The sequence below is a fragment of the Astyanax mexicanus genome, chromosome 2 (genome assembly GCF_023375975.1).
Source record: "Astyanax mexicanus isolate ESR-SI-001 chromosome 2, AstMex3_surface, whole genome shotgun sequence".
In the NCBI taxonomy this organism is placed as follows: Eukaryota; Metazoa; Chordata; class Actinopteri; order Characiformes; family Acestrorhamphidae; genus Astyanax; species Astyanax mexicanus.
The window spans coordinates 49702408-49726642 of record NC_064409.1 but is presented as its reverse complement, the minus strand read 5'-3'; the positions used below and the strand labels follow the sequence as shown (position 1 = coordinate 49726642).

The 24235-nt window shown below is 41.3% G+C and overlaps 1 protein-coding gene and 1 long non-coding RNA gene across 3 annotated transcripts in view; one reads left to right on the top strand and one right to left on the bottom strand.

The window, feature by feature from the left end:
• Positions 1 to 400: 400 nt before the first annotated feature.
• slc6a13 (solute carrier family 6 member 13) overlaps positions 401 to 24235 on the bottom strand; it is a 42286-nt gene continuing 18451 nt past the window's right edge. For both annotated transcript variants that reach the window (XM_022672442.2, XM_022672441.2), the window contains 4 exons: positions 4372 to 4474; positions 3636 to 3736; positions 3334 to 3504; positions 401 to 3234 (listed from right to left, as the gene is read on the bottom strand). In XM_022672442.2, coding sequence (XP_022528163.1) covers positions 3067 to 3234; positions 3334 to 3504; positions 3636 to 3736; positions 4372 to 4474 — 543 coding nt within the window. In that variant the 3' untranslated portion in view covers positions 401 to 3066. The remainder of the gene's footprint in view (positions 3235 to 3333; positions 3505 to 3635; positions 3737 to 4371; positions 4475 to 24235) is intronic.
• On the top strand, positions 6565 to 7961 carry LOC125799005 (uncharacterized). The gene is made up of 2 exons (XR_007437803.1): positions 6565 to 6613; positions 6843 to 7961. It is a non-coding gene; the product is annotated as an uncharacterized LOC125799005 (long non-coding RNA).

Here is a 24235-nt window from a genome sequence, read left to right as displayed (position 1 = left end):
GCTAGCTATCTTGGTTACCAGCACAGACATGGGTAATTCTAGCCAGAGGCTACTGATCCCAATCATTACCACTTTGCTGTCACCTTCTATTTATTTCTTTATTCATCAGGAACTGTTATAATTTACACTGACCAGTATTTAGCCTCACACAGGTGTGGGTGTCCCTAGCTTGTCCCCTGATAAATGCTGCTATCCCATGAATTGTAGTACATCAGTATAGGTGTGATCTGTATTTAAAGGTATAATTTTTACTTAGTAATAAAATAAGTAGTGTATATATATATTTTTAGATATCTTAAAAGCTTAACACAGCCAAAACATTTATAAAATACGTTACTGCCTCCAGGTACTTGACAGATTCCTCAAAATATAACAGTCAAGACAAATAAACACGTCAAAAGGTATTTAGTGGGTATATTTATCATAACCTTTTCAATGCTAAAAAAAACTTAACCATTCTGTACATATTATATACATATAGATTGGTCACAGTTTCAAACATTTTTGCTTAGCATGCACTTCATCACCTCACAGAAAGAAAAGTGGACGAATACTGTATATACACACAAACACACACAGATTCAGACACCTAAATTCATACTCCAATAAAAGTGTTGTTTCTTCAGTTAAATACTGACTGAAGTAGAATTAAAAATGTCCTTCTCAAAACAGTAGAGCTAAAAAAAATAAAGGTCTAAAACCTGCAGCCTCAGCAAGAATGTGGTCATTGAATCAGTATAGAAATGTGTCTGATTTCTGCCAATTCAACACTGAGGGGCACAACATTTTGAATGGACATTTTCCATTAAAAAGAAAATATAGTACAATACTATAAATACCACAAATACGTTTATTCCCGATGTGGGAAATTGACTGGGCTGGATAATTTTAGATACATGCAACAATTGCAGATTTATAATTTTTGTATCATTTTGCATCTTTTCAGGTTGAAATTTGTCTAAAGCAGAGGTAGAAAATGGGGGACCAGAGGCCAGCACAGCTTGGTAGTTTCTCTTTTTATATCATGTAAGTAAATCAGATATGCTGAAAAAACGTGCAGGAATCTCTACTGTTCTAAAAAAAAAAAAGTATGATAAATCTCAAAAATCAGAAATGTGAGTAAATGCAAAACAGCACAGATGCTGTTACCAACATAACACAAAGAAAGTAAATAGAAAACCTAAAGTTAATAACTAAAATGTAACTGACAGCAAAAGCAGATTCCTTTCCTTGTGAATATACTTCAGTAAAAAGAAAAGCATAATTTGATGGAAGTACAAACCCATACATTCTTACATACACAATACTGAGTTACTGTAACCACCCACCTTTGCTTACACATACGATTGAATAAAGAAGGGACAGCTGAATAGCTTAATTGTTGCACCTTCAATAAAACATTATGTACTTGGATCTGTAATCTAAAAAGCTGACATTTGATTATGCTGAACTACTGTACAGGATTTGTTTAAGCTTTAAAACAAGTAAATTTAATAAAAGTGACAGCTGTATTTATGTACGTATATAGCAGTACATTTTAGTTGCTCATGCACAAGAAACCCATCAAGAATAATTTTAGAATTATTACATTTCAATACAATTTAAAATCAGATCATATGATCTATTTTTTTGCAAGTAGCTGCAGCATTGCACGAGGTCCTGTGGTCACAAGAACAAGTTCCTCATTCAACCTCTAGATGTCAGTAAGGACCTTGTGCATGGCTACAGAAACAGTGTTGAAATCCACTTTGTGCACAGATCACCTCAGGCAGTATATTCTTATAAAATGTATAAAACTAACGTGCCAGAGTAAAGACTTTTAACACCACTTGGATAACCCTCTCAAAAACACACCGCTCAGCCTAGCACCGAGTTTCAGAACACAGAAAAACAAACAAACACCACTAATAACACATTGATCTTCACAATGCAGTTTAACGCTGGAATTCACTGACTTTCACAGGTGGTACTGAGGGGGTTGGACAGTGTTTTAAATGTGGTTAATTTCAAAAAGTGAAGGACACTATCCTGAACATTACAGAAGCCCTGCACGACGATGCATTACCAGGTTTGCTCTGGAAGGTGAATGTGGCATCCAGTCCTGCCTTTGATCGGTATTGGTGATCAGTACTGGCCCAAAAACAGTAATAAGTCCATCTCTAGTACTAAGGGTCTGTGATTTTCTTTTGCTCATTAATATAAGAAATAATATAAAAAAATACTTGTTTTATTTTTGCAGCATAATATTAACTGTCCAGCCCCTTCTTTTACCCTCTTTGCTCAGAAAACTGGAAAGTAACAAATCCGAGAAGCTTTTTCCAGAGCTTTCTGTCACAGAGATACTACTGCTACTTGTTGCCTCAGTTACGAAAGAAAGTCACATGTACATGTGAAGGCCAAAATACATACTTGCTTCCTTAGAAAGCAAACTAGAGCAATCACTTCTGTGGAGAGCTGCAGTATTTATCCCTCCATGTAACATCATCAGGTTTTTGTTGAATGTCTTTTCAACATAATACTGAAATGTACATACAATCTTGAAAATTATGAACATTACAAAAAGGCTACATTTGCCAGAAAGGCTTCATTTTTAATATTTCTATCTTTTACTATTATATTTTACTATGTTTATATTCAAAAACTATAATGTAGAAAAAAATGGGATGTTTATCTTGCTGGCCTTTCATCTCCCAGGGACATCTTATACTCCTCAGCCCCTCTTCATATCTAGCAGGACTATTAAACTTTAGTCATGATTTGGGATTTATAGATTTAAATTGCCATAAAAACAATAATAATGTGAGAAGGCCCTACAAGGATGTTTTAGCATGTTTTCACCTGGCCAAAAGTTTAACAACAGTTTGATGTTGGTACATCATAAAAGTATCTACAGAGGGTGACAGCACAGTTCAAAGCCTCGAAGGAAGCTGAAAAACGACCTCCATTTTCCTCTGTTTTGGTGCTAATTGCCTGGCAGCAGTGGAGTGAGGTATCAGTGTAAGGTTTCCAAGCACCACCTTTGCAGAAACGTAAGGTGGTCCATCATGACCTATGGCATTATGGGATTCAGCAGTGAGATTCCTTCTCATTGACAGGAAAGTATCCCTCCTTGGTGGGAGCTCCTCTCTGGCGAAGACTCTCTCCTCCCTCAGCAGAAAAGATGGCCTGCAGTTTCTCCTGCTCCCGTCTGGTTTTAGGCAGGTCAGGGGAAGGTGTGGTCAGCTCATGGAATCTCTAAATAGGACAAAATGAAATATGAGGAAAGCAATAAGAAAAAGAGGGGCTTCTGGTAATGACAACCTGCACACTGCTGCTATGATTAAGGGGTCTCACCTCTTTGAGGGTTCCTTTGGTAGTGCCCATCTTGTACATGATCCACAGTGGAATACAGACCATGGAGGACAAAGCCAGCAGCCAGCCCAGAGCGTAGCCCCACCATGGGTACACATATTCATTGTTGTACTTCAGTGGAGTGTACTTAATCAGAGAGAAGGCAAAGGTGCCCTACAGAATACAGGTAAAAAAGGCATTACTGTGAAGCAACTATTAAATAAATGTGATGATGTAACTTCAGAGCACATCATAATAATATAAAAGTAGGTTTAACATTGAGATTAGACTAAAACGATGCATACAAAGCAGGTGGCTGGGGTCAGGAACAACCAGCAGAACTTAATGTAAGGTCCAGGTCTATAGCCAATCATGTCCTCAATGTTGTCATAGAAACGGTCAGCACCTGAGAAACAAAAGAAAGTAGTCATTTTTAAGCTAAATGACAAGCCAGGTATGCAGGTGAAAAGTAAGATGTAGATAAAAAAATACACTCATTGGCAAAAATAAAATGATTGATTATAAAATAACTTTATTTTATAATAATAAAGTTATTGGAATAAAATGAAACTTAACATAACATGAAGGGGTTATATATGTAAGTGATTCCATTATTAAAGTGAACTAAAAGGTACCGTTGTATCCTGTTGGGCTACCTCTAAAGTCTGGATTTACAATAAGATAATGAACCAGGCATCCCAGCTGGTCCCATAAATGCTAGTTTGCCAGTAAATCAGCTGGAAGTGTTGCAATCTAACCATTCAGCGATTCGGGGCTACTGGAAAATTATTCTGGGCTAAAGCCTGAGTGTACATTTAAATCAGTAGAATTTCTTTCAGCAGAGCTTTGATACAGGAGATGTACAACATAAACACAATAATGTAATAATAAAGATTTTTTTCTTGTTTTTGACATCATCAAACTGTTAACTATTATGACACTAGTTTGATCTATTGAAAAAAATATATATACAAAACTCATAATTAAAATATATTTGTATTTTTTAATCACAGAGTTATATATATGAAGCCGTGCTCTCACCATAAATCCAGGCAATGCAAACAGTCTCAAAGATGGCAACAAAGAGGAGGCACATCCCACTGGCTGCATAGTAGTCAAAAAGCTGAAAGACGTACATTCCACCCTGCAAGTTTAAGAGAGACAGAGAATCAGTAAAAAATTTTTTTGACTTTTGAGTTAAGTCAACTTCTAATAACTTTAGTCTTTTGGGATAAACTATTTGCATTTTGGGTCTTTAGTCATTCCCCCGGGGCTACTTTTGGTAACCTTGGAGATCATATATTATGATTAACTGTCTGGCTAATAAATTCACCTTTTCCAGGCTTCCCCTTCAGTTTTAATAACTTAAGTTATGCTAAATTAAGTTTTCATTACACATTACTTAACTTTTCAAAGGCAAATTTGTTAAAGTAAAATCAACTTATCCGGGCGTACAGTGTAGGGTTGGACAGTATTAAAGTTTATTGTATACCATGGTATTAAAACATTTTAACAATATCTCCAAACAAGGACAGTAAATAGCTTATTAATTCATGTACATTTAAGATGGCCACAGGATGGGGGCGCTCTCTGAAAAATTTTACGCTTTGCAATGCAAAGCCATTAAAAAAGGATATGGAGTCTGCAACATGTGCCTTAAAAACCTCCTATTATAATTCACTTGACTGTGTGCACAGGTTTGAAGCTTTATCTTCTTAATGTGTGTGATTTGAACCTTATTTAGCTGGAACATGATCTGTGCTGTGGTCTTAGCTGTTAGCCTGTTAGCTAACACTATCTAGCTAACTAAGACATCACTCTCTCAGACATGAGTTTTTATCATCAGTACTAAGGTTAGTTTGTCAAATAAAAAATGCAGTTCTGAGCTGCCTGATACTCTGTACTTGGAGGCTAAATTAGCTAACAAAAATGCTAAAGAAAGCTAACAACAGCACTCAAGACCATGGGAAAAAACTCTTTACGTTTTATGCTTTATGTTTTCTTCCAGTCGCTTTATTATTTTTGTCTAAACATTTATATAAGCTTTTAGTCAGAGAGACATGAGTGTGTTCTGTGGTGAACAGAATGTTAGCTATCATGCTAGCTAGGTGAAGTCCTCCGATTAGCTAGGTTTAATATTTGCTATATGGCTGACTTAAATGTGTGTTCAGTGTTCACAAAAAATATATATATTTGATAATTTTTCAGTTAAAAATAACCCAGAATTTGATGGTATTGTAGCCATTTAAACACAGAACTTGGACAGCTTATGCAAATCCTCGTCCCCAGTAATACCACATATAGGACTGATTTGCCTGGCCTATGCACACATGCTTAGTACAATAATTCAGTATGTCAAACATACATAATAAATACAACTAGAAAAGGAAAGTTCGATAACAAACTTTAAGTTGGCTTGGAAAAGTACGTTAAATAGTTAAATAACGTTGAATAGTTAAAATGGTTGCTAAGATATTTCTGTCTAAAGCGTGTGAAGAGTGGTTGCTATGCTGTTGACTTTCTGCTAAATGTTGAAGTCCAACATGGTTGGCTAACATGTTGGCTAACATGGTGAAAAGCTTATAATTATCTTATAAAGTAAAGTGTTGCTAAGTGGTTGCTAGGTAGTTGCTAGGCAGTTGCTAATGTAGTCCACATCGTTGCTTAGTGCTTGCTAATTGGTTGCTAGGCAGTTGCGAACATATTCCAGGTGGTTGCTAAGCTGTTGCTAACTTGTTGCTAGGCAATTCCTAATGTATTCCAAATGGTTTTTAAGTGGTTATTAGGCAGTTTCTAATATTTTCCAGGTGGTTGCTAACTGGTTGCTATGGTATCTGGGGTGGTTGCTAAGGTGTTGCTAGGTGGTTGCTAAGGTGTTGCTATGGTATCTGGGGTGGTTGCTAAGGTGTTGCTAGGTGGTTGCTAGAGGGTTGCTAGGTGGTTGCTAAGGTGTTGCTATGGGATCCGGGGTGGTTGCTAAGGTGTTGCTATGGTATCCGGGTTGGTTGCTAAGGTGTTGCTAGGTGGTTGCTAAGGTGTTGCTATGGTATCCAGGGTGGTTGCTAAGGTGTTGCTAGGTGGTTGCTAGGGTGTTGCTAGGCGGTTGCTATGGTATCCAGGGTGGTTGCTAAGGTGTTGCTAGGTGGTTGCTAAGGTGTTGCTAGGTGGTTGCTATGGTGTTGCTATGGTATCCGGGGTGGTTGCTAAGGTGTTGCTAGTTGGTTGCTAAGGTGTTGCTATGGTATCCAGGGTGGTTGCTAAGGTGTTGCTAGGTGGTTGCTAGGTGGTTGCTAGGGTGTTGCTAGGTGGTTGCTAAGGTGTTGATTTGGTATCCAGGGTGGTTGCTAAGGTGTTGCTAGGTGGTTGCTAAGGTGTTGCTAGGTGGTTGCTAAGGTGTTGCTATGGTATCCGGGGTGGTTGCTAAGGTGTTGCTAGGTGGTTGCAAGGTGGTTGCTAAGGTGTTGCTAGGTGGTTGCTAAGGTGTTGCTAGGTGGTTGCTAGGGTGTTGCTAGGTGGTTGCTAAGGTTTTGCTAGGTGGTTGCTAAGGTGTTGCTATGGTATCCAGGGTGGTTGCTAAGGTGTTGCTAGGTGGTTGCTAAGGTGTTGCTAGGTGGTTGCTAAGGTGTTGCTATGGTATCCGGGGTGGTTGCTAAGGTGTTGCTAGGTGGTTGCAAGGTGGTTGCTAAGGTGTTGCTAGGCGGTTGCTAAGGTGTTGCTATGGTGTCTAGGGTGGTTGCTAAGGTGTTGCTAGGTGGTTGCTAAGATGTTGCTATGGTATCTGGGGTGGTTGCTAAGGTGTTGCTAGGTGTATCTAACTGGTCGCTAGGCAGTTGCTACCATTTCTAAAGTGGTTGCTAAGCAGTTGCTAGGCAGTTGCTAACGTTTTCCAGGTGGTTGCTAAGGTGTATCTAACTGGTTCCTAGGCAGTAGTAGATAAAAAGAAAGAGTGTTAAATGTAGAAGTACAGAAAAAGGGAGAGCCTGAAATAGAGAAGTAGAGAGAAAATCAGCGTGAGAAGTAGAGAAAGAACACCCGAGAATGTGAGAAAAAGAGTGACAAGTAGAGAGAAATATTGAGCGAGAGAAAGAGAATTAGGGAAAAAGAGAGATCGAGAAATAAAGAAGTAGAGAAAGAAAAAGGATGTAGTAGAGAGATAGATAGAAAGAGAAAGCAAGACAGAAAAGTAGAGTGAAAGAGAAGTAGAGAGAAGAGCGAGAAATAAAGAGAGAGTAAGAGAGAAATAGAGAAATAGAAAAGTAGAAAGAAAGAGACATAGAAAAGTAGAGAGAGTGAGAAAGAGAGAGTGAGAAATAGAGAAGTAGAGAGAGAGTGAGAAAGAGAGAGTGAGAAATAGAGAAGTAGAGAGAGTGAGAAATAGAGACGTAGAGAGAGAGTGAGAAAGAGAGTGAGAAATAGAGAAGTAGAGAGAGAGTGAGAAATAGAGACGTAGAGAGAGAGTGAAAAAGAGAGTGAGAAATATAGAAGTAGAGAGAGTGAGAAATATAGAAGTAGAGAGAGAGAGTGAGAAATAGAGACGTAGAGAGAGAGTGAGAAATAGAGACGTAGAGAGAGAGAGTGAGAAAGAGTGAGAAATAGAGAAGTAGAGAGAGTGAGAAATAGAGACGTAGAAAAGAGTGAGAAAGAGAGAGTGAGAAATAGAGAAGTAGAGAGAGAGTGAGAAATAGAGACGTAGAGAGAGAGTGAGAAATAGAGAAGTAGAGAGCAAAAGAGAGAGTGAGAAGTAGAGAGCAAAAGAGAGAGTGAGACAGAGAAGTAGAGAGCAAACGAGAGAGTGAGAAGTAGAGAAGTAGAGAGCAAAAGAAAGAGTGAGAAATAGAGAAGTAGAGAGAGAGTGGGAAAGATAGAGTGAGAATTAGAGAAGTAGAGAGAGAGTGAGAAAGAGAGAGTGAGATAGAGAAGTAGAGAGAGAGTGAGAAATAGAGACGTAGAGAGAGTGAGAAAGAGAGAGTGAGATAGAGAAGTAGAGAGAGAGTGAGAAATAGAGTGAGAAATAGAGACGTAGAGAGAGAGTGAGAAAGAGAGTGAGAAATAGAGGAGTAGAGAGCAAAAGAGAGTGAGAAATAGAGAAGTAGAGAGCAAAAGAGAGAGTGAGAAGTAGAGAAGTAGAGAGCAAAAGAAAGAGTGAGAAATATAGAAATAGAGAGAGAGTGGGAAAGAGAGTGAGAATTAGAGAAGTAGAGAGCGAAAGAGAGAGTGAGAAAGAGAGAGTGGTTGCTAAGCAGTTAATAGGTGGTTGCTAAACTCTGGCTGGGGTGCCGGGGTGTCCAAACTTTTGACTGATAGCTGCTCCATACAGCAGCTCCTCCATACACTCACAGTACTGGAGGAGCAGGGGAGAGAAGGGGTTCCGTGCGCAGAGCTGCTCGGGTGCGAGATGGAACTCTGGGCCCTCCATTCATTTCTATGGGAAAACTTCGTACGAAAATTGTACGAAAACCGTACGTCGTATCGCTTCGCAACCTGCTATTAATTTAAAGATCTCGGTAAGATCTATAAGCTCGCCAAATTTGGTCTTCGTATCTCAAAAATTGTGGCGGTTACGGACGTTTAAAATTTCGCCCCATTCATTCCTATGGGGAAAAAATGCGTACGTTTACGAAGTTTTTACGAAAACCGTACGATAAATCGCTCCAAAAAGCACAAGCACGCTAAGTTGGCATAGGTCCTACGATCCGTGAAAGTTTCGTGATTCTACGTTGAAAGCTCTAGGAGGAGTAGCGTACAGAAAAAAAGGCGTAAGAATAATAATAATAACTAGAAAAGGCAAAGTTCGTGAACGAACTTTAAGTTGGCTTGGAAAAGAACGCTAATAACGTTAAAAAGTTAAAATGATTGCTAAGCTGTTTCTGTCTGAAGAGTCGTGGATATGCTGTTAACTTTTGGCTAAACGCTAAATGCCAAAAACGCCGAAATCTAAAAATGTTTGGTTAAACGCTGAAATCTAAAAACGTTTGGTTAAACGCTGAAATCTACAAACGTTTGGTTAAACGCTGAAATCTAAAAACGTTTGGTTAAACGCTGAAATCGAAAAACGTTTAGTTAAACGCTGAAATCTAAAAACGTTTGTTTAAATGCTGAAATCGTAAAACTTTTGGTTAATCTTTTGATTGCCAATTTGTTGCTAGGCAGTTGCTATCATTTCTGAAGTGGTTGCTAAGCTGTTGCTAGGCAGTTGCTAATGTTTTCCAGGTGGTTGCTAAGCTGTTGCTAACTGGTTGCTAGGCAGTTGCTAACATATTAAAGGTGGTTGCTAAGGTGTTGCTAGGTGGTTGCTAGGTTGTTGCTAGGGTGTTGCTATGGTATGCGGGGTGGCTGCTAAGATGTTGCTAGGTGGTTGCTAGGTGGTTGATAACTTGTTGCTAGGTGGTTGCTAAGGTGTTGCTATGGTATCCGGGGTGGTTGCTAAGGTGTTGCTAGGTGGTTGATAGGTGGTTGCTAGGGTGTTGCTTGGTGGTTGCTAAGGTGTTGCTATGGTATCCGGGGTGGTTGCTAAGGTGTTGCTAGGTGGTTGCTAGGCAGTTGCTATCATTTCTAAAGTGGTTGCTAAGTGGTTGCTAGGCAGTTGCTAACGTTTTCCCAGTGGTTGTTAAGGTGTTGCTAAGTGGTTGCTAGGCAGTTGCTATTGTTTCTAAAGTGGTGGCTAAGTGGTTGCTAGGCAGTTGCTAACGTTTTCCAGGTGGTTGCTAAGTGGTTGCTAGGCAGTTGCTATAATTTCTAAAGTGGTTGCTAAGTGGTTGCTAGGCAGTTGCTAACGTTTTCCTAGTGGTTGCTATGGTATTGTTAAGTGGTTGCTAGGCAGTTGCTATCATTTCTAAAGTGGTTCCTAAGTGGTTGCTATGCAGTTGCTAACGTTTTAATAGTGGTTGCTAAGGTGTTGCTAGAAAGTTGCTATCATTTCTAAAGTGGTTGCTAAGTGGTTGCTAGGCAGTTGCTATTGTTTTCCTAGTGGTTGTTAAGGTGTTGCTAAGTGGTTGCTAGGCAGTTGCTATCATTTCTAAAGTGGTTGCTAGGCAGTTGCTAACGTTTTCCCAATGGTTGTTAAGGTGTTGCTAAGTGGTTGCTAACATATTCCAGGTGGTTGCTAGGCAGCTGCTAAGTGGTTGCTAGGCAGTTGCTAACGTTTTCCAGGTGGTTGCTAAGTGGTTGCTAGGCAGTTGCTAACGTTTTCCAGGTGGTTGCTAGGCAGTTGCTAAGTGGTTGCTAGGCAGTTGCTAACGTTTTCCAAGTGGATGCTAGGCAGTTGCTAAGTGGTTGCTAGGCAGTTGCTAACGTTTTCCAGGTGGTTGCTAAGTGGTTGCTAGGCAGTTGCTAACGTTTTCCAGGTGGTTGCTAGGCAGTTGCTAAGTTGTTGCTAGACAGTTGCTAACATTTTCCAGGTGGTTGCTAAGTGGTTGCTAGGCAGTTGCTAACGTATTCCAGGTGGTTGCTAGGCAGTTGCTAAGTGGTTGCTAGGCAGTTGCTAAAGTTTTCCAGGTGGTTGCTAAGTGGTTGCTAGGCAGTTGCTAACGTATTCCAGGTGGTTGCTAGGCAGTTGCTAAGTGGTTGCTAGGCAGTTGCTAACGTTTTACAAGTGGTTGCTAGGCAGTTGCTAAGTGGTTGCTAGGCAGTTGCTAACGTTTTCCAGGTGGTTGCTAAGTGGTTGCTAGGCAGTTGCTAACGTTTTCCAGGTGGTTGCTAGGCAGTTGCTAAGTGGTTGCTAGGCAGTTGCTAACGTTTTCCAAGTGGTTGCTAGGCAGTTGCTAAGTGGTTGCTAGGCAGTTGCTAACATTTTCCAGGTGGTTGCTAAGTGGTTGCTAGGCAGTTGCTAACATTTTCCAGGTGGTTGCTAGGCAGTTGCTAAGTTGTTGCTAGGCAGTTGCTAACGTTTTCCAGGTGGTTGCTAAGTGGTTGCTAGGCAGTTGCTAACGTATTCCAGGTGGTTGCTAGGCAGTTGCTAAGTGGTTGCTAGGCAGTTGCTAACGTTTTCCAGGTGGTTGCTAAGTGGTTGCTAGGCAGTTGCTAACGTTTTCCAGGTGGTTGCTAGGCAGTTGCTAAGTGGTTGCTAGGCAGTTGCTAACGTTTTCCAAGTGGTTGCTAGGCAGTTGCTAAGTGGTTGCTAGGCAGTTGCTAACGTTTTCCAGGTGGTTGCTAAGTGGTTGCTAGGCAGTTGCTAACGTTTTCCAGGTGGTTGCTAGGCAGTTGCTAAGTGGTTGCTAGGCAGTTGCTAACGTTTTCCAGGTGGTTGCTCAGTGGTTGCTAGGCAGTTGCTAACGTTTTCCAGGCGGTTGCTAAGTGGTTGCTAGGCGGTTGCTAACGTTTTCCAGGTGGTTGCTAGGCAGTTGCTAAGTGGTTGCTAGGCAGTTGCTAACGTTTTCCAAGTGGTTGCTAGGCAGTTGCTAAGTGGTTGCTAGGCAGTTGCTAACGTTTTCCAGGTGGTTGCTAAGTGGTTGCTAGGCAGTTGCTAACGTTTTCCAGGTGGTTGCTAGGCAGTTGCTAAGTGGTTGCTAGGCAGTTGCTAACGTTTTCCAAGTGGTTGCTAGGCAGTTGCTAAGTGGTTGCTAGGCAGTTGCTAACGTTTTCCAGGTGGTTGCTAAGGTGTTGCTAAGTGGTTGCTAGGCAGTTGCTAACGTTTTCCAGGTGGTTGCTAAGGTGGTTGCTAAGCAGTTATTAGGTGGTTGCTAAGCCCTGGCTGGGGTGCCGGGTGTCCAAACTTTTGACTGATAGCTGCTCCATACAGCAGCTCCTCCATACACTCACAGTACTGGAGGAGCAGGGGAGAGAAGGGGTTCCGTGCGCAGAGCTGCTCGTGTGTGAGATGGAACTCTGGGCCCCCCATTCATTTCAATGGGAAAAATTCGTACGACATTTGTACGAAAACCGTACGACGTATCGTCGAAACGTAAAAATTTTCGGAAAGAACACGGTAAGTTCTATAGACCGTCCGATTTTTGTCTTTGTATGTCAAAAATTGTTACCTACACAGTCGTTCAAAGTTGTCCCCCATTCATTTCCTATGGGAAAAAAAAGCGTACGTTTACGAAGTTTTTACGAAAACCGTACGATGTATCGCTTAAAAAAGCACAAGCAACCTATTCGGGTATAGGTCCTACGATACTGCAAAATTTCGTGATTCTACGTCAAAAGCCCTAGGAGGAGATGCGTATAGAAATTTGAGCGCGGAATAATAATAATAATAATAATAATAATAAGAAGATTACGAAGAACAGTAAGTTGGCTTTTCCAAGCCAACTTAATAATAATAATAATAATAACTAGAAAAGGAAAGTTCGATAACGAACTTTAAGTTGGCTTGGAAAAGTACGTTAATAACGTTGAAAAAGTTAAAATGGTTGCTAAGATATTTCTGTCTAAAGCGTGTGAAGAGTGGTTGCTTTGCTGTTGACTTTCAGCTAAATGTTAAAGTCCAAAAAGTTTTGGCTAACATGGTGAAAAGCTAATAATTGTCTTATAAAGTAATATAAACACTTTACTTTATATATACCTATATAAAGTAAAGTGTTGCTAAGTGGTTGCTAGGTAGTTACTAGGCAGTTGCTAATGTATTCCACATCGTTGCTTAGTGTTTGCTAATTGGTTGCTAAGCAGATTCTTACATATTCCAGGTGGTTGCTAAGCTGTTGCTAACTGGTTGCTAGGCAATTGCTAATGTATTCCACATGGTTGTTAAGTGGTTGCTAGGCAGTTTCTAATATTTTCCAGGTGGTTGCTAAGTGGTTGCTAACTGGTTGCTATGCAGTTGCTAACATATTCCACATGGTTGCTAAGGTGTTGATATGGTATCCGGGTTGGTTGCTAAGGTGTTGCTAGGTGGTTGCTAAGGTGTTGCTATGGTATCCGGGGTGGTTGCTAAGGTGTTGCTAGGTGGTTGCTAGGTGGTTGCTAAGGTGTTGCTATGGTATCCGGGGTGTTGCCAAGGTGTTGCTAGGTGGTTGCTAGGGTGTTGCTAGGCGGTTGCTATGGTATCCGGGGTGGTTGCTAAGGTGTTGCTAGGTGGTTGCTAGGTGGTTGCTAAGGTTTTGCTATGCGGTTGCTAAGGTGTTGCTATGGTATCTGGGGTGGTTGCTAAGGTGTTGCTAGGTGGTTGCTAGGGTGTTGCTATGGTATCTGGGGTGGTTGCTAAGGTGTTGCTAGATGGTTGCTAAGGTGTTGCTATGGTATCCGGGGTGGTTGCTAAGGTGTTGCTAGGTGGTTGCTAAGGTGTTGCTATGGTATCCTGGGTGGTTGCTAAGGTGTTGCTAGGTGGTTGCTAGGCGGTTGCTAAGGTGTTGTTATGGTATCCGGGGTGGTTGCTAAGATGTTGCTAGGTGGTTGCTAGGCGGTTGCTAAGGTGTTGTTATGGTATCCGGGGTGGTTGCTAAGATGTTGCTAGGTGGTTGCTAGGCGGTTGCTAAGGTGTTGCTATGGTATCCGGGGTGGTTGCTAAGGTGTTGCTAGGTGGTTGCTAAGGTGTTGCTAGGTGGTTGCTAAGGTGTTGCTATGGTATCTGGGGTGGTTGCTAAGGTGTTGCTAGGCGGTTGCTAAGGTGTTGCTAGGTGGTTGCTAAGGTGTTGCTAGGTGGTTGCTAAGGTGTTGCTAGGTGGTTGCTAAGGTGTTGCTATGGTATCTGTGGTGGTTGCTAAGGTGTTGCTAGGTGGTTGCTAGAGGGTTGCTAGGTGGTTGCTAAGGTGTTGCTATGGGATCCGGGGTGGTTGCTAAGGTGTTGCTATGGTATCCAGGTTGGTTGCTAAGGTGTTGCTAGGTGGTTGCTAAGGTGTTGCTATGGTATCCAGGGTGGTTGCTAAGGTGTTGCTAGGCGGTTGCTATGGTATCCAGGGTGGATGCTAAGGTGTTGCTAGGTGGTTGCTAAGGTGTTGCTAGGTGGTTGCTATAGTGTTGCTATGGTATCCGGGGTGGATGCTAAGGTGTTGCTAGGTGGTTGCTAAGGTGTTGCTAGGTGGTTGCTAAGGTGTTGCTATGGTATCCATGGTGGTTGCTAAGGTGTTGCTAGGTGGTTGCTAAGGTGTTGCTAGGTGGTCGCTAAGGTGTTGCTATGGTATCCGGGGTGGTTGCTAAGGTGTTGCTAGGTGGTTGCAAGGTGGTTGCTAAGGTGTTGCTAGGTGGTTGCTAGGGTGTTGCTAGGTGGTTGCTAAGGTTTTGCTAGGTGGTTGCTAAGGTGTTGCTATGGTATCCAGGGTGGTTGCTAAGGTGTTGCTAGGTGGTTGCTAAGGTGTTGCTATGGTATCCGGGGTGGTTGCTAAGGTGTTGCTAGGTGGTTGCAAGGTGGTTGCTAAGGTGTTGCTAGGCGGTTGCTAAGGTGTTGCTATGGTGTCTGGGGTGGTTGCTAAGGTGTTGCTAGGTGGTTGCTAAGATGTTGCTATGGTATCTGGGGTGGTTGCTAAGGTGTTGCTAGGTGTATCTGACTGGTCGCTAGGCAGTTGCTACCATTTCTAAAGTGGTTGCTAAGCAGTTGCTAGGCAGTTGCTAACGTTTTCCAGGTGGTTGCTAAGGTGTTGCTATCTGGTTGCTAGGCAGTTGCTAACGTATTACACATGGTTGCTAAGTGGTTGCTAGGCAGTTGCTAATGTTTTCCAGGTGGTTGCTAAGGTGTATCTAACTGGTTGCTAGGCAGTAGTAGATAAAAAGAAAGAGTGTTAAATGTAGAAGTACAGAAAAATGGAGAGCCTGAAATACAGAAGTAGAGAGAAAATCAGCGTGAGAAGTAGAGAAAGAACACCCGAGAATGTGAGAAAAAGAGTGACAAGTAGAGAGAAATATTGAGCGAGAGAAAGAGAATTAGGGAAAAAGAGAGATCGAGAAATAAAGAAGTAGAGAAAGAAAGAGGATGTAGTAGAGAGATAGATAGAAAGAGAAAGCAAGACAGAAAAGTAGAGTGAAAGAGAAGTAGAGAGAAGAGCGAGAAATAAAGAGAGAGTAAGAGAGAAATAGAGAAATAGAGACATAGAAAAGAGTGAGTGAGAAAGAGAGAGAGTGAGAAATAGAGAAATAGAGAGAGAATGAGAAAGAGAGTGAGAAATAGAGAAGAAGAGAGCAAAAGAGAGTGAGAAATAGAGAAGCAGAGAGAGAGTGAGAAATAGAGAAGTAGAGAGAGAGTGAGAAAGAGAGAGTGAGAAATAGAGAAGTAGAGAGAGTGAGAAATAGAGACGTAGAGAGAGAGTGAGAGAGAGAGTGAGAAATATAGAAGTAGAGAGAGAGTGAGAAATATAGAAGTAGAGAGAGAGAGTGAGAAATAGAGACGTAGAGAGAGAGTGAGATAGAGAAGTAGAGAGAGAGTGAGAAATAGAGTGAGAAATAGAGACGTAGAGAGAGAGTGAGAAAGAGAGTGAGAAATAGAGACGTAGAGAGAGAGTGAGAAATAGAGACATAGAGAGAGAGTGAGAAATAGAGGAGTAGAGAGCAAAAGAGAGTGAGAAATAGAGAAGTAGAGAGCAAAAGAGAGAGTGAGAAGTAGAGAAGTAGAGAGCAAAAGAGAGAGTGAGAAATATAGAAATAGAGAGAGAGTGGGTAAGAGAGTGAGAATTAGAGAAGTAGAGAGCGAAAGAGAGAGTGAGAAAGAGAGAGTGGGTGCTAAGCAGTTAATAGGTGGTTGCTAAACCCTGGCTGGGGTGCCGGGGTGTCCAAACTTTTGACTGATAGCTGCTCCATACAGCAGCTCCTCCATACACTCACAGTACTGGAGGAGCAGGGGAGAGAAGGGGTTCCGTGCGCAGAGCTGCTCGTGTGCGAGATGGAACTCTGGGCCCCCCATTCATTTCTATGGGAAAACTTCGTACGAAAATTGTACGAAAACCGTACGTCGTATCACTTCGCAACCTCCTATTAATTTAAAGATCTCGGTAAGATCTATAAGCTCGCCAAATTTGGTCTTCGTATCTCAAAAATTGTGGCGGTTACGGACGTTTAAAATTTCGCCCCATTCATTCCTATGGGGAAAAAATGCGTACGTTTACGAAGTTTTTACGAAAACCGTACGATAAATCGCTCCAAAAAGCACAAGCACGCTAAGTTGGCATAGGTCCTACGATCCGTGAAAGTTTCGTGATTCTACGTTGAAAGCTCTAGGAGGAGTAGCGTACAGAAAAAAAGGCGTAAGAATAATAATAATAACTAGAAAAGGTAAAGTTCGTGAACGAACTTTAAGTTGGCTTGGAAAAGAACGCTAATAACGTTAAAAAGTTAAAATGGTTGCTAAGCTTTTTCCGTCTGAAGAGTGTGAAGAGTCATTGATTTGCTGTTAACGCTAAATGCTAACGCTAAATCTAAAAACATTTGGTTAAACGCTGAAATCTAAAAACGTTTGGTTAAATGCTGAAATCTAAAAACATTTGGTTAAACGCTGAAATCTAAAAATGTTTGATTAAACGCTGAAATCTAAAAACGTTTGGTTAAACGCTGAAATCTAAAAACATTTGGTTAAACGCTGAAATCTAAAAACGTTTGGTTAAACGCTAAAATCTAAAAACCTTCGGTTTAATGCTGAAATCCAAAAACATTTGGTTAAATGCTGAAATCTAAAAACTTTTGGGAATGCTGAAATCAAGAAACGCTAAAATCTAAAAACGTTTGGTTAAATGCTGAAATCTAAAAACGTTTGGTTAAATGCTAAAATCTAGAAACGTTTGGTTAAACGCTAAAATCTAGAAACGTTTGGTTAAATGCTGAAATCTAAAAACGTTTGGTTAAATGCTGAGATCTAAAAACATTTGGTTAAACGCTAAAATCTAAAAACGTTTGGTTAAATGCTGAAATCTAAAAACGTTTGGTTAAATGCTAAAATCTAGAAACGTTTGGTTAAACGCTAAAATCTAGAAACGTTTGGTTAAATGCTGAGATCTAAAAACATTTGGTTAAATGCTAAAATCTAAAAACGTTTGGTTAAATGCTAAAATCTAGAAACGTTTGGTTAAATGCTGAAATCTAAAAACGTTTGGTTAAATGCTGAGATCTAAAAACATTTGGTTAAATGCTGAAAGCTAAAAACGTTTGGTTAGATGCTAAAATCTAAAAACATTTGATTAATTTTGTTTAATTAATGAAATCTAAAAATTTTGGTTAAATGCTGAAATCTAAAAATTTTGGTTAAATGATGAAATTTAAAAACTTTTGGTTAAATGCTAAAATCTAAAAACTTTTGGTTAAACGCTGAAATCCAAAAACCTTTGATTGCTCATGTGTTGCTAGGTGGTTGCTATCATTTCTAACGTGGTTTCTAAGCTGTTCCTAGGCAGTTGCTAATGTTTTCCAGATGGTTGCTAAACTGTTGCTAGGCAGTTGCTAACGTATTCAACATGGTTGCTAAGTAGTTGCTAACTGGTTGCTAGGCGGTTGCTTATGTATTCCACGTGGTTACTAAGTGATTGCTAGGCAGTTGCTGTCATTTCTTAAGTGGTTGCTAAGCTGTTGCTAGGCAGTTGCTAACGTTTTCCAGGTGGTTGCTAAGATGTTGCTGACTGGTTGCTAGGCAGTTGCTGTCATTTCTAAGGCGGTTGCTAAGCTGTTGCTAGGCAGTTGCTAACATTTTCCAGGTGGTTGCTAAGGTGTTGCTACCTGGTTGCTAGGCAGTTGCTAACGTATTCCATGTGGTTACTAAGTGGTTGCTAGGCAGTTGCTGTCATTTCTAAAGTGGCTGCTAAGCTGTTGTTAGGCAGTTGCTATCATTTTTAGAGGGGTTGCTAAGTGGTTGCTAGGCAGTTGCTAACGTTTTCCATGTGGTTGCTAACTGGTTGCTAGGCAGTTGCTATCATTTTTAAAGTGGTTGCTAAGTGGTTGCTAGGCAGTTGCTAACATATTCCACGTGGTTACTAAGTGGTTGCTAGGCAGTTGTTGTAATTTCTAAAGTGGTTGCTAAGCTGTTGCTAGGCAGTTGCTAACGTTTTCCAGGTGGTTGCTAGGCAGTTGCTGTAATTTCTAAAGTGGTTGCTAAGCTGTTGCTAGGCAGTTGCTAACGTTTTCCAGGTGGTTGCTAAGATGTTGCTAACTGGTTGCTAGGCAGTTGCTATCATTTCTAAAGTGGTTGCTAAGTGGTTGCTAGGCAGTTGTTAACGTTTTCCATATGGTTGCTTAGTGGTTGCTAAGTGGTTGCTAGGCAGTTGCTATCATTTCTAAAGTGGTTGCTAAGTGGTTGCTAGGCAGTTGCTAACGTTTTCCAAGTGGTTGCTAAGTGGTTGCTAGGCAGTTGCTATCAATTTTAAAGTGGTTGCTAAGTGGTTGCTAGGCAGTTGCTAACGTTTTCCATGTGGTTGCTAGGCAGTTGCTATCATTTCTAAAGTGGTTGCTAAGTGGTTGTTAGGCAGTTGCTAACGTATTCCTTGTGGTTGTTAACTGGTTGCTAACTGGTTGCTAGGCAGTTGCTATAATTTCTAAAGTGGTTACTAAGCTGTTGCTAGGCAGTTGCTAACGTTTTCCAGTTGGTTGCTAAGGTGTTGCTAAGTGGTTGCTAGGCAGTTACTATCATTTCTAAATTGTTTGCTAAGTGGTTGCTAGGCAGTTGCTAACATATTCCACGTGATTGCTAGGTGGTTGCTAAGCAGTTGCTAACATATTCCACATGATTGCTAAGTGGTTGCTAGGCAGTTGCCATCATTTCTAGAGTGGTTGCTAAGTTGTTGCTATGCAGTTGATAACATTTTCCAGGTGGTTGCTAAGGTGTAGATAACTGGTTGCTAGGCAGTTGCTAACGTATTCCAGGTGGTTGCTAAGTGGTTGCTAGGCAGTTGCTATAATTTCTAAAGTGGTTGCTAAGCAGTTGCTAATGTTTTCCTAGTGGTTGTTAAGGTGTTGCTAAGTGGTTGCTAGTGTTTGCTAAGTGGTTGCTAGGCAGTTGCTAACGTTTTCCTAGTGGCTGTTAAGGTGTTGCTAAGTGGTTGCTAGGCAGTTACTATCGTTTTTAATGTGGTTGCTAAGTGGTTGCTAAGTGGTTGCTAGGCAGTTGCTTTCATTTCTAAAGTGGTTGCTAAGCTGTTGCTAGGCAGTTTCTAACGTTTTCCTGGTGGTTGCTAAGGTGTTGCTAACTGGTTGCTAGGCAGTTGCTATAATTTCTAAAGTGGTTGCTAAATGGTTGCTAGGAAGTTGCTAATGTATTCCAGGTGGTTACTAAGTGGTTGCTAGGCAGTTGCTAACGTTTTCCAGGTGGTTGCTAAGGTGTTGCTAAGTGGTTGCTAGGCAGTTGCTGACGTTTTCCAGGTGGTTGCTAAGGTGGTTGCTAAGCAGTTAATAGGTGGTTGCTAAACACTGGCTGGGGTGCCGGGGTGTCTAAACTTTTGACTGATAGCTGCTCCATACAGCAGCTCCTCCATACACTCACAGTACTGGAGGAGCAGGGGAGAGAAGGGGTTCCGTGCGCAGAGCTGCTCGTGTGTGAGATGGAACTCTGGGCCCCCCATTCATTTCTATGGGAAAACTTCGTACGACAATTGTACGAAAACCGTACGTCGTATAACTTCGCAACCTCCTATTAATTTAAAGATCTCGATAAGATCTATAAGCTCGCCGAATTTGGTGTTCGTATCTCAAAAATTGTGGCGGTTACGGACGTTTAAAATTTCACCCCATTCATTCCTATGGGAAAAAAATGCGTACGTTTACGAAGTTTTTACGAAAACCGTACGATATATCGCTTCAAAAAGCACAAGCAACCTGAACCGCTATAGGTCCTACGATACTGTAAAATTTCGTGGTTCTACGTCAAAAGCTGTAGGAGGAGTAGCGTACAACAAAAAAAGCGCGGAATAATAATAATAATAAGAAGATTATGAAGAACAATAAGTTGGCTTTTCCAAGCCAACTTAATAATAACTAGAAAAGGAAAGTTCGATAACGAACTTTAAGTTGGCTTGGAAAAGTACGTTAGTAACGTTGAATAGTTAAAATGGTTGCTAAGATATTTCTGTCTAAAGTGTGTGAAGAGTGGTTGCTATGCTGTTGACTTTCGGCTAAATGTTGAAGTCCAAAAAGTTTTGGCTAACATGGTGAAAAGCTTATAATTATCTTATAAAGTAAAGTGTTGCTAAGTGGTTGCTAGGTAGTTGCTAGGCAGTTGCTAATGTAGTCCACATCGTTGCTTAGTGTTTGCTAATTGTTTGCTAGGCAGTTGCGAACATATTCAAGGTGGTTGCTAAGCTGTTGCTAACTTGTTGCTAGGCAACTCCTAACGTATTCCAAATGGTTTTTAAGTGGTTATTAGGCAGTTTCTAATATTTTCCAGGTGGTTGCTAACTGGTTGCTATGGTATCCGGGGTGGTTGCTAAGGTGTTGCTAGGTGGTTGCTAAGGTGTTGCTATGGTATCTGGGGTGGTTGCTAAGGTGTTGTTAGGTGGTTGCTATAGGGTTAATAGGTGGTTGCTAAGGTGTTGCTATGGGATCCGGGGTGGTTGCTAAGGTGTTGCTATGGTATCCGGGTTGGTTGCTAAGGTGTTGCTAGGTGGTTGCTAAGGTGTTGCTATGGTATCCAGGGTGGTTGCTAAGGTGTTGCTAGGTGGTTGCTAGGGTGTTGCTAGGCGGTTGCTATGGTATCCAGGGTGGTTGCTAAGGTGTTGCTAGGTGGTTGCTAAGGTGTTGCTATGGTATCCGGGGTGGTTGCTAAGGTGTTGCTAGGTGGTTGCTAAGGTGTTGCTATGGTATCCTCGGTGGTTGCTAAGGTGTTGCTAGGTGGTTGCTATGGTGTTGCTATGGTATCCAGGGTGGTTGCTAAGGTGTTGCTAGGTGGTTGCTAAGGTGTTGCTATGGTATCCTGGGTGGTTGCTAAGGTGTTGCTAGGTGGTTGCTAGGCAGTCGCTAAGGTGTTGCTATGGTATCCTGGGTGGTTGCTAAGGAGTTTCTAGGTGGTTGCTAAGGTGTTGCTAGGTGGTTGCTAAGGTGTTGCTAGGTGGTTGCTAAGGTGTTGCAATGGTATCCGGGGTGGTTGCTAAGGTGTTGCTAGGTGGTTGCTAGGCGGTTGCTTAGGTGTTGCTATGGTATCCGGGGTGGTTGCTACGGTGTTTCTAAGTGGTTGCTAAGGTGTTGCTAGGTGGTTGCTAAGGTGTTGCTATGGTATCCAGGGTGGTTGCTAAGGTGTTGCTAGGTGGTTGCTAAGGTGTTGCTATGGTATCCAGGGTGGTTGCTAAGGTGTTGCTAGGTGGTTGCTAGGTGGTTGCTAGGGTGTTGCTAGGTGGTTGCTAAGGTGTTGCTATGGTATCCAGGGTGGTTGCAAAGGTGTTGCTAGGTGGTTGCTAGGTGGTTGCTAGGGTGTTGCTAGGTGGTTGCTAAGGTGTTGCTAGGTGGTTGCTAAGGTGTTGCTATGGTATCCAGGGTGGTTGCTAAGGTGTTGCTAGGTGGTTGCTAAGGTGTTGCTAGGTGGTTGCTAAGGTGTTGCTATGGTATCCGGGGTGGTTGCTAAGGTGTTGCTAGGTGGTTGCAAGGTGGTTGCTAAGGTGTTGCTAGGTGGTTGCTAGGGTGTTGCTAGGTGGTTGCTAAGGTTTTGCTAGGTGGTTGCTAAGGTGTTGCTATGGTATCCAGGGTGGTTGCTAAGGTGTTGCTAGGTGGTTGCTAAGGTGTTGCTATGGTATCCGGGGTGGTTGCTAAGGTGTTGCTAGGTGGTTGCTAGGCGGTTGCTAAGGTGTTGCTATGGTGTCTGTGGTGGTTGCTAAGGTGTTGCTAGGTGGTTGCTAAGATGTTGCTATGGTATCTGGGGTGGTTGCTAAGGTGTTGCTAGGTGTATCTGACTGGTCGCTAGGCAGTTGCTACCATTTCTAAAGTGGTTGCTAAGCAGTTGCTAACGTTTTCCAGGTGGTTGCTAAGGTGTTGCTATCTGGTTGCTAGGCAGTTGCTAACGTATTACACATGGTTGCTAAGTGGTTGCTAGGCAGTTGCTAATGTTTTCCAGGTGGTTGCTAAGGTGTATCTAACTGGTTGCTAGGCAGTAGTAGATAAAAAGAAAGAGTGTTAAATGTAGAAGTACAGAAAAAGGGAGAGCCTGAAATAGAGAAGTAGAGAGAAAATCAGCGTGAGAAGTAGAGAAAGAACACCCGAGAATGTGAGAAAAAGAGTGACAAGTAGAGAGAAATATTGAGCGAGAGAAAGAGAATTAGGGAAAAAGAGAGATCGAGAAATAAAGAAGTAGAGAAAGAAAGAGGATGTAGTAGAGAGATAGATAGAAAGAGAAAGCAAGACAGAAAAGTAGAGTGAAAGAGAAGTAGAGAGAAGAGTGAGAAATAAAGAGTAAGAGAGAAATAGAGAAATAGAAAAGTAGAAAGAAAGAGACAGAAAAGTAGAGAGAGTGAGAAATAGAGAAGTAGAGAGAGAGTGAGAAAGAGAGAGTGAGAAATAGAGAAGAAGAGAGCAAAAGAGAGTGAGAAATAGAGAAGCAGAGAGAGAGTGAGAAATAGAGAAGTAGAGAGAGAGTGAGAAAGAGAGAGTGAGAAATAGAGAAGTAGAGAGAGTGAGAAATAGAGACGTAGAGAGAGAGTGAGAAAGAGAGTGAGAAATAGAGAAGTAGAGAGAGAGTGAGAAATAGAGACGTAGAGAGAGAGTGAAAAAGAGAGTGAGAAATATAGAAGTAGAGAGAGTGAGAAATATAGAAGTAGAGAGAGAGAGTGAGAAATAGAGACGTAGAGAGAGAGTGAGAAAGAGAGAGTGAGATAGAGAAGTAGAGAGAGAGTGAGAAATAGAGTGAGAAATAGACGTAGAGAGAGAGTGAGAAAGAGAGTGAGAAATAGAGACGTAGAGAGAGAGTGAGAAATAGAGTGAGAAATAGAGAGGTAGAGAGAGAGTGAGAAATAGAGGAGTAGAGAGCAAAAGAGAGTGAGAAATAGAGAAGTAGAGAGCAAAAGAGAGAGTGAGAAGTAGAGAAGTAGAGAGCAAAAGAAAGAGTGAGAAATATAGAAATAGAGAGAGAGTGGGAAAGAGAGTGAGAATTAGAGAAGTAGAGAGCGAAAGAGAGAGTGAGAAAGAGAGAGTGGTTGCTAAGCAGTTAATAGGTGGTTGCTAAACCCTGGCTGGGGTGCCGGGGTGTCCAAACTTTTGACTGATAGCTGCTCCATACAGCAGCTCCTCCATACACTCACAGTACTGGAGGAGCAGGGGAGAGAAGGGGTTCCGTGCGCAGAGCTGCTCGTGTGCGAGATGGAACTCTGGGCCCCCCATTCATTTCTATGGGAAAACTTCGTACGAAAATTGTACGAAAACCGTACGTTGTATCGCTTCGCAACCTGCTATTAATTTAAAGATCTCGGTAAGATCTATAAGCTCGCCAAATTTGGTCTTCGTATCTCAAAAATTGTGGCGGTTACGGACGTTTAAAATTTCGCCCCATTCATTCCTATGGGGAAAAAATGCGTACGTTTACGAAGTTTTTACGAAAACTGTACGATAAATCGCTCCAAAAAGCACAAGCACGCTAAGTTGGCATAGGTCCTACGATCCGTGAAAGTTTCGTGATTCTACGTTGAAAGCTCTAGGAGGAGTAGCGTACAGAAAAAAAGGCGTAAGAATAATAATAATAATAATAATAATAATAATAATAAGAAGATTACGAAGAACAAGAAGTTGGCTTTTCCAAGCCAACTTAATAAGAAGATTACGAAGAACAAGAAGTTGGCTTTTCCAAGCCAACTTAATAAGAAGATTACGAAGAACAAGAAGTTGGCTTTTCCAAGCCAACTTAATAACATATATTCTATAAGACTTCAGTGGTGTCACCTAATAATGCTTTGATTTTATTATTTTATAGGAGTCTAAATTCTGGTCTGTATACAACATATACAAGCACTTTTCCTCATTTTGCCATTCCATTACTCTTATTCCATTAAACTTCTACAGTAACATTATTTAAAATAAAACAAAATGAATACTCTGGAAAGTATTTTTCAAGACATTAGTCTCTTGATTAGTGGAGTAGTAAATTTAATTTGAA